Source organism: Culicoides brevitarsis, chromosome 2, assembly GCF_036172545.1.
Source record: "Culicoides brevitarsis isolate CSIRO-B50_1 chromosome 2, AGI_CSIRO_Cbre_v1, whole genome shotgun sequence".
NCBI classification, from domain to species: Eukaryota; Metazoa; Arthropoda; class Insecta; order Diptera; family Ceratopogonidae; genus Culicoides; species Culicoides brevitarsis.
This window is the reverse complement of record NC_087086.1, coordinates 36,103,292-36,112,645: the sequence shown is the minus strand read 5'-3', so window position 1 is coordinate 36,112,645 and position 9,354 is coordinate 36,103,292. Positions and strand designations below refer to the sequence as shown.

The following is a 9,354-nucleotide window of genomic DNA, read 5'->3' as shown; positions in this document are numbered from 1 at the left end:
TTTTTAATTCTATTTTAAAAAATCAAAATTAATTTTTCAATTAAATGAATAACTTTTTTAAAAATAAAAAAAAAAAATTATTTTACCTTCAAATGTAAATTTCATACAAGTTATTATGCAACTTTATTTTTTACCTTCACAAATCAATTTATAAAAAAATTAAAAATTCTTTAGAAGCTTCATGACGAAATTCGAACGCAAAAAATCAAAGTCCAAAAAATTGCAAATTTCTTAATTTATTCATAAAAAAATTACTTTATTCAAATAATAAAAAATCACCCAAAAAACATTTCATTTCTGAACCAATGAAATTTTAACGTACGAATACATTTGATGAAAAGTATCAACGTATCCATAAAACTTCAAAATATGATATCCAGCCCACGCCAAAAAGCTGTAGATGCAAAAGAGCAAAATATAGTGCAAAATTTGTATTTTCTGATATCTGCTCCGTGCTTGCTGCAACGTATCCCACGACTCCTTGCCAATATAGAGACGAATTCCGCGCCCAAATACGTCAAAGATGTCATCCCATTTGAGCTTTTTCATGTCACTCATGAAATATTTTTGGTCAACGCGGGACATGCTACAAAAAAAATCGGTTATTAGTAATTTTATTTAAAAAAATGATGAAAAAAGTTACTCATCCAAGACCATTCGCATGTTTTTCGTCTCAAAATTCCATTCTTTGTTCGTGAAATAGGCGATGGCTCCCGAGAAACGATGGATTTTCTTGTAAATTTTAACGACCCTAAAAAAAATTTAAAAGGTAAGTGACATTTTTGATGAATTTCAGATTTTTAATTAATACCGTGGCTCTTTTCCCTGCATTTTTAGCACGAAATCGAAGAAAAATGCGGGAATCACGTGATAAAATATCCGCAAGATCCAGTAAATCCAATGATAGCGTGTCGTGTTGTACAATCCAATCCACAAACTGTTGGTTGTAGTGAATTTTTCGGCCATGGGAACGCCATTTTTCTTCACAACTTCCCACGTGATGGGATTATCGACGCAATTAACGCAGTTATAAACGGGTGCCGTCCTGTTTTTGTCATTTTCGTTCAATTTTATTGCTCTAAAAGACGAAATTCATCAAAATTTGCATCAAAAAGTCGAAGTTTTACGCTTACCCTTTCGTTACGGAATGCCAAATCACCGCTAAAGACGAATTAACGACAATATCCGCCGGGATAATATCCGCCTTCTTCCGATTATCGATCAAAAAGATCCGTAAGACACCCAAACCGACTCCCGTGAACACGCCATTGATGCCGTAAACGTTATTCAACCATCCCGGAATCGGATCCGAGTAAGTCATCATGATAATTGAGGGTCTCACGACTACAATTGGCAATTTTTTGCTGTAAACACGCATCAATTCCTCCGTCAGAGCTTTTGTGTAGGCATAAGTGTTGGGCCATGGATGCACAATGCGATCCGTTAAGATGTTAATGGCATCCGCGTTGTCGGCATTGATGTTTTCCGCGAATTTTATCATGATTTCCGGATCGACGGGCGTTTCATAGAATCTTTCCTCGACTTTGCTTTGAGGACAATTGGCGAAAGCAGTTGACATGTACATGAAACAGAGGAGACGAGACATTTTTTCGGCAAGTTTGAGCATTTCGCGGGCGCCACGAACGTTCGTTTCGACAGCTTCTTTGAGGGTTTCGTCGAAACGAACGTCAGCTGAAAAAAAAATATTAAAATAATATTAAGTTTAATTATTTTAACATCAAAAAGGCAAAAATTTAATTTTTTTACGAAAAAGTCAAAATTTTTTTCGGAATTTTTTAATTTTTCTTAAATTATTCTAGTTTTTTAAATTTTTTTATTTTTCTTTTATAACATAATTTTTGTAAATTTTCAAAAAATTTTTTTTATTTATTTTATTTTTTTTGACAAAATTGGATTTTTTTATTAAATTTTGTAAATTATTAATTTCTCAAATTTTCATAATATTTTTTTTATTTGAAAAAATCTTCACAATTTTTCATAATTTACTTTAGGTTTTATGTAATTTAATTTTTTGACTTATTTTTAATTTTTTTTTATTTTTATTATTTTTTTTTATTTTTTTTTTTTTGTTTTAAAGAAATTTCGCATTTTTTTCAATATTTTGAATTTATATTAATTTATTTTTTTTACTTTCTAATTTTTTTTATATTCAATTTTAATTTTTTTTAATATATTATTAATAATTTTTTTTTATTTTTAGTATTTTAATTTTTATTTTATTTTAATTATTAGTTTATTATTTTTTATTAATTTTATTTTATTTTAAATTAATTTTAGTGAATGTAAATAATTAATGTAAAAATTATTTTTTCGATTTTTAAATTTAATTTCTTTTTTAAATATTTAGGGAAATTAATTTTAATTTTATTTTTATTTTTTTATCACTTTTATATTTTTTTGATTAATTTGTTTTATTAAATTTTCTTTAAATTATTTTTTTATTTTTTATTTAAATAATTAAAGAAATTAATTAAAATTTTCAAAATTATATGAAAAAATTTTTGAAAAAAATTTTGAAAAAATTCTCACCGGCAGCATGAATCACAATCTCCGTATCCTGCAAAATCCTAAATTTAACCAACGGATCAATCCCAAGTGTTGGATGCACCAAATTTCCCTCAACAACGGTAATTTTCTTCATATAATAATCCCTTTTCTTCAACAATCTCACATAAATCTAACGAAAAATTTCTCAATAATTTCAGAAAATCCCAAAAAATCCACAAAACCAAACTTACAGGCTCATCAAAAATGGCATTGACTCTCTCCTCGGGCGTTTTTCCCTTCTTGGGACGCACAAAGAGAAACACTTCCTTCACATCGCACCTAAAAATAAACTCCGAATCACTTACCTAGGTTAAGTAAAAGTGCACAACGGACGAGCATAACGAAAAACGTGTGAAACAACGCGACGCAAAGAGGTGAAAAAGGTCAAACCGAAATTAATTTTTTTGTTCTTTCGAGTTCCGTTTGACCGCATCGCGACGGTTGAAGGTTAAAATCTTACCGCAGCAACTTTTCGAGAATAATTAAGCCGACGAATCCTGAAAAAATTACTTTAAAAAATTTAAATTTTACGAAAAAAATTAAAAATTGCCTGTGCCGCCTGTCATAAAAATGGTTTTATTGCGATAGAAATCCTTCATGGGCGACGACGCTGCTTCGATATCTTCGGTTTCGTGCTCGTCAAAAATTTTTTCTGGATTAAATTTTGGCGAAATTCCGTTTTTTTCATGATTATTGTTGTTAAGAGACATTTTTAAAATTTTTTTCTATTTTTTTTTTTAATTTTTAAAATTTTTAGGACTTGTCACGATGAAAAATGAACCGCTACTGAACAAAAAATTCAAAATTTTTACTTAAATTAAATTTTTTTCAATGATATAATCGTCGATCGCTCATTAATTTGCATTTTTACGAACTTTTGTTTGTATTTCTATTTCTTTTTGTTCCATTTTTCATTAAATTACGTCACATTTTTGTTCGAAATAAAACACTAAAGTTCTAATTTCCCATAATTAATCGTACAAATATATTTCTAAAGTGACATTCTCGCTGCATTCACACAATAATACTTTTTTTTCTTCATTTTAGGCCGAAATTCATTTCAGCAGAGCCGGCAAATGCTCGTCAAACATCGAAATGACGCCCGTAAACTTCAGAATGCCGTAGAAGAAGAGCGACAAGAACGCATAATACATAAAAACGACGAATTTGTGGGCATATCTAAGCTTGGCGTAACGCTTCTTCGCCTTCGGTATCGTCTCCTCGGGGTCTTTGTTGATGTACAAGCGCAATCCCTTCATGTACGTGTCAAAATATTCGGTCCATTGCATCTTCGCGACGTCACAATTGAAGAGTTCTTGGTCCAATGGCGTGAGACTAAAAGAGAAAAATAGAAAAAAAATAAAAAAAATTTTAATTGAATTTTCGATTTTCTTACCTCGTACAGAGTTCCCGCATGTTGGTGCCCTCGAATTTCCAGGTGTTCATCGAAAAGTACTCGAGTACCGTGGAGAATTTGTGCACTTTTTTGTACAAATTGAGCAAACGAGGCGTTCGACCGATGACACGCAGCCAAATATCGATGAAAAATGCGGGAAGGAAGTGATACATCAACTTGCAATACCAATGCACTAATTTGTTCTCCGTTGTGTTGAAGGAAACGTGCCACAAGCATTTCATTGGAGGGAATGGGATGCCAGAGTGGATTGCGAATTTGTAGATGTTTTCTGAAAAAAAGGTAAAAAAAATTAATTTAGTCTTAATTTAAGTTTAAATAAAAAAAATTATTTATTTAATATTAATAATTTTTTTTAAAATTAAATTTTATTAATTTTTAATAATTTTATTTAAATAAATTTTATTTTAATAATTTATTTTAATTCAATTTTTAAATAAATTTTTTAATTTTTTTTTTTTTTTTGAATAATTTTTTTAACTTTTATTAATTTTTTTTTTGTTTTAAAATTTATTTAGAAAATTTTTGGTCCATTTTTTTCGAAATGTCAGTAAAATTAAAATAAATGAAAATAAAAATTTTCTTAAATATATTTTTTAAAAAATATTTATTTTAATATAAAATTATTAAATTTCAACAATTTTTAACCGTTTATCTATATATTTTTTTAAAGATATTTAGGGAAATTTTTTAAGACATTTTTGCGTTAAAAATTTTTCATAAAAAATTTAAAAAATTATTTGATTAATTTCGTGAAAATTTATTTATAAGAGAAGAAAATCCATGATAAAAGACTTAATATTCGAAAAAAAATCTAAATTGATAATTTAAAAAAAAAATCTTTAGAAATAGGTAGAAAAAATTAATTTTCCATGAAATTTATTTTTTTTATTGAAAGTTAATTAATTAAATAATTTAATTTAAAAAAAAATTATTCTAGAAATTCTATTTTTTTAATTTTATTTTATAAAAAAAAAACAAAATTTTATAAAATAAAAAAATAATAATTATAAATAAAAAATATGAAAATAAAAAAAAAAATTGAATTTTAAAAAATTATTTATTTTAATTAAATAATTTTTTTTAAATTAAGTACCTAATTTAATTATTTTTTAAAATTAAATGAAATTAATTAATTAATTAACTTTCAATAAAAAATAAAATTTCATGGAAAATAATTCATTCAATTATTTTTTTTTTAATTAAATAAATAATTAAATTATTTTTTTCTTTAATTTTTAATTATTTTTAATTTATTTATTTTTTTTTTTTTTTTTTTTTTTGAAAAAAGAACAATATTTAAAAAAAATCAAGCAACTTGACTAACTTTTTAAATATTAATTTTTTTTTGCCAAAAATCGTATTTAACGAAGAAAAAAAATTCTACTCACCATAGTTGATAGGATTAACATTGCCGCTCGTGCAATTGTAAACTTTCGCTTTTCCCTTAACTTTTCCTTGTCCGTCATACCGATCGACGTACGCTTGACGCCCCGCAGCCAAAACTGTGTTGATAACGATGTCAGCTGGAATGATATCTGCCACATTCGACGATTTCAAGTACATTATTCTGATAAGTCCTGCAGATACGCCCACAATTACGCCATTTAACCCGTAAATATTGTCAGTCCATCCAGGTAAGGGATCTTTTTGTGTTGCAATTACTTTTAAAAAAATCAAATTTTAATAAAATTTCAGCTAAAAAAGACAAAAAATCACTCACTAATTGATGGTCTAACAACTGCAAGAGGCAATCGATCACTAAATTTGCGAATAATGTCTTCCGACAAGGCTTTTGTGTAAACATAGGTGTTGGGCCACGGCTGAATTAGCTCATTTGTGACTTTATCGAACATTTTTTCCGCATCTTTGTCCAAATTTTCAACCAATCCGATCATTTTATCCGAATCTGTGGGCGGATCGAAGAATTTTTCCTGAATATCTGTCATCGGGCAATGCGAATATGCCGTCGATACGTAAACCAAAGACACGAGATTTCGGATTTTCTCTGCCAAACGACACAATTCACGTGTGCCCCGAACATTTGTCTCAACTGCGGTTTTTATCACTTGATCGAAACGCACATCGGCAGCTGCGTGAATGACAACTTCTGTGGCTTCCATGACGAGTTGCTTGTCAGCTGGCGACATTCCGAGCTCAATTTTCTGCAAATCGCCATCGATGATCGTGACGCGACTCTTGAAATTCGGTTGCGTTTTTTGGAGTTGCTCGAAAAGGGGACCTGTGAAAATCGCATCTAAACGTTCCTCGTTCGATAAACCTTTTTTGGGGCGTGACAACACGAAAATTCGACTGACGTTTATTCTGAAAAGAGAAAAAAATCATGAGTTGACCTTGAAAAATCAAGAAAGTGTCGAAAATTGCTTGTAATTGGCCCGTGGAGACTCAAACTTTAAAAAAAAATTAACAAAAAATCGAAAAAAATGCAAGTCATCAATAAAAATTACGAAACAGTTTCTCATTGTGGTCCATTTAGCAAGTTCATGGTTCGAGTTGCCCAAAAAAATCAATCAAAATTGAACAATGAAGTGATTAGTTTTGTGTTCAATTGTTTGCGGAAGTCATGAATGTTGATTCTGCATCTTTGATCGACCTTGGACTTTAACAACGAAGGTGTTGGTAGGAAATGTTAGAACTCATTTATGTTCTTTTAAGCAAAAAATTTCAAATAATCATGTTAAAATGCTTAAATTTTTTTACAATGTTGCTATTAACACATAAAAAAATAAGATTTTTAACCAGAAAAGTAATGTAGAACAACATAAAAAGCGCTATATGAAGAATGCGGGTGTTTTAGGATGTTACAATTTTCGAAATTGTTTCTTGTTTTTAATTTTTTTAAAATTAATTTTCGATTTTTTTAGTTTGTTTTTACAATATTTTATTGAAAAATTAAAATTTTTAGAAAAAAATTGTTAAAATATTATTTTTTTTATAATTTTTCAAAATTTAGTTACTAAAAAAAATTAAAAAAATTAATTAACTTAAAAATTCATTGAATTAAAAAAAATATATTTTTTTGTAAAAAATTAATTTAAATAAAATTGTTATAAATTGAATCAATTTTTAAAAAAAATAATTGCAAAAAAATCTTTTAAAACTTCTAAGATTAAAAATTATTTAAAAAAAAATAATTTAAATTTATTTTGAATTATTCTCAAAATTTTAGTAAAATTTAAAAATAAATTATTAAATAAATTAGGTAATTCAATTAAATAAAAATAAATAATTCAATAAAATTAAATTAGAAAAAAATTAAATTTCACTAATAAAAATATTCATTAAAAATTATTTAAAAGTAGAAATTTTTAAAGTAAATTTTGAATTTATTTATTTATTTTATTTATTTAAAAATTTTATTTATTTTTTTTAATTTATTTATTTTTAAATTCTAAAAAATACAATTTAATGAATTAATTTAAATAATTATTAATAACATTAAAATCAAATAATTTTTTTAATAAAAAAAATAATAAATTCATAAAATAGGGAAAAAAATTAATAATTGCTCCGTCCTAACTTCTCGATAACCTTCAACTTCAACAAAAGGGCAAACAAATTTGAACGAGTTTTTATTCTTTTTATGTTCTTTCTGGGATTTTTTCCCATTAAAGTGCATCACACAAGTGCATCGTTTTGATGCAAAAAAAATTCAGGTTATTCACTGTTGGTCCAGTTTCCAACATTAAAAAACGTGATAAACAAAAACACGTTTTTTGGGTGACGACAACAAAAATTAACGGCATTTCTGATTACGTCAAAAAAGAAATAACTTTCGGTGAAATAACGGGCAGTGACGGATTTATACTAAAAAATGTAAAAAAAATTGAAAGAAAAAAATTAATGAGTTCTTGATGACTTTAAATTACTTTGAATTATGACTGTGATGAATGATATTGCAACTTTTTTTGAACAAGTTGGTCAGAATTTTACTTCAGAAGTTTTTTTCAGAAGCATTTTTTGCTAATTTTGTATTCTTTTGTAGTTTGCGGTGACAACTTATTTATAAATTTTAACAAAAAAAACAAACAAACATGTTTGTTGGATCATCGCACTAAATATGTTTTAACGTTTACTAACAACTTAAAAAAAATATTTTATTTTTTTTTTTTAATTTTTAATATTTTTTGAATTAATAAAAATAATTTAAAAAAAAATTAAAAATAAAATTATTTAATTTTAAATTAATAAAAGTTTTTAAAATAAAATAATTCTTCTAATTAAATACATTTAAATATTTTTCATTTTAATTTAATTTAATTTAATGAATTAATTCTAATTTTTCATTTAATTTTTGTCAAAAAAAAAACTTAAACCAAATAGTGCAGTAAAAAATTAAATTTTTGCTTTATTTTGGAAGAAATTAGCTCACAAATTATTCATAAACTCGTTTTAAACAAGTTATTTATGCGCCCTTTTTAGTTAAAAAAAATAGCCCATCACTGAATTTTTTAAAAAAATCAATAAAAATTTCACTTTTGATATGCATTTTTATATGTACTTTTTTATGTATATTTATATTTTTTTGGAACATTCAAACAAATTACGTATAACGGCACTTCGTAATTATTTTGGTGCATTTTTCAAAAATTTTGTTGATAACCGGAAATGATCTTGCGTGTCTCAACTTTTAACTTATTGTCACTTTTTGAAAAATTATTTTTCAATTTTATTTTTTTTTATTTTTTCTCATTTTTTTATTAAATAGTTTTAATTTATTTTTTTTAATTATTATTTTTATTATTTTTTTTTTATTTTTAATTTAATCGAATTTAATTAATTTTTATTTTTAATTTAATTTTTTTTTTTTAATTATTTCCTGAACTTTTATCTCAATGTCAAATCTTCTAATTATTCAATTGGTCAGTAACGAGTGATCGATGAAAAAAATTCCTTGTAAACACTTCAAATAATTAAATTAAGTACGTTCAAGGTCTCCCATTTATTGCATTATTGTTATGGTCTCCACTTATTTAATAACATTAAATTTTTTCACACTTTAGATAATTTTCAAGATCTGCACATATTTATCTTAGATCACGTTTTTTTTAATTTTTTTTTTGTTATGTACCTTAACAGCTTTTCGAGAAATAATTTTCCGAGGAAACCTGAAAATAAAAAAAATTAAAAATAAATTAATTTAAAAAATTAAAATTAAATTAAATTATTTATTTAAAAAAAAATAAAAAATTAATTAATTAAGATTTTTAAATTAAATTTTTACCTGTTCCGCCTGTGATAAAAATTGTTTTCCCGCGATAAAATTCCAACATGGGAGATTCATTGACGTTGTATCCTTTGAGGATTTCGTTGTTATTTTCCATTGTTTGTCTTATTTTTCGTTTTTTTAA

At 25.7% G+C, this 9,354-nt stretch overlaps 3 protein-coding genes across 3 annotated transcripts; all 3 read right to left on the bottom strand.

Annotated features, from left to right (window-relative positions):
- Positions 1 to 285: 285 nt before the first annotated feature.
- On the bottom strand, positions 286 to 1,386 carry LOC134832010 (fatty acyl-CoA reductase wat-like). Its single transcript, XM_063845891.1, has 4 exons — positions 1,134 to 1,386; positions 812 to 1,078; positions 644 to 751; positions 286 to 586 (listed from the first exon to the last, which is right to left on the bottom strand). The coding sequence occupies exons 1-4, from the start codon at positions 1,376 to 1,378 to the stop codon at positions 292 to 294; spliced, it is 915 nt and encodes a 304-aa protein (XP_063701961.1). The 5' UTR covers positions 1,379 to 1,386; the 3' UTR covers positions 286 to 291.
- Positions 1,387 to 1,389: 3 nt separating this feature from the next.
- On the bottom strand, positions 1,390 to 3,278 carry LOC134829039 (fatty acyl-CoA reductase wat-like). Its single transcript, XM_063842031.1, has 6 exons — positions 3,119 to 3,278; positions 3,029 to 3,065; positions 2,760 to 2,847; positions 2,551 to 2,698; positions 1,433 to 1,692; positions 1,390 to 1,395 (listed from the first exon to the last, which is right to left on the bottom strand). Exons 1-6 carry the CDS (start codon positions 3,276 to 3,278, stop codon positions 1,390 to 1,392), a joined length of 699 nt encoding a protein of 232 aa, XP_063698101.1.
- Positions 3,279 to 3,475: 197 nt separating this feature from the next.
- Positions 3,476 to 9,354, bottom strand: LOC134831995 (fatty acyl-CoA reductase wat-like). The gene is made up of 6 exons (XM_063845850.1): positions 9,228 to 9,354; positions 9,075 to 9,111; positions 5,706 to 6,307; positions 5,374 to 5,646; positions 3,965 to 4,253; positions 3,476 to 3,903 (listed from the first exon to the last, which is right to left on the bottom strand). Exons 1-6 carry the CDS (start codon positions 9,325 to 9,327, stop codon positions 3,624 to 3,626), a joined length of 1,581 nt encoding a protein of 526 aa, XP_063701920.1. The 5' UTR covers positions 9,328 to 9,354; the 3' UTR covers positions 3,476 to 3,623.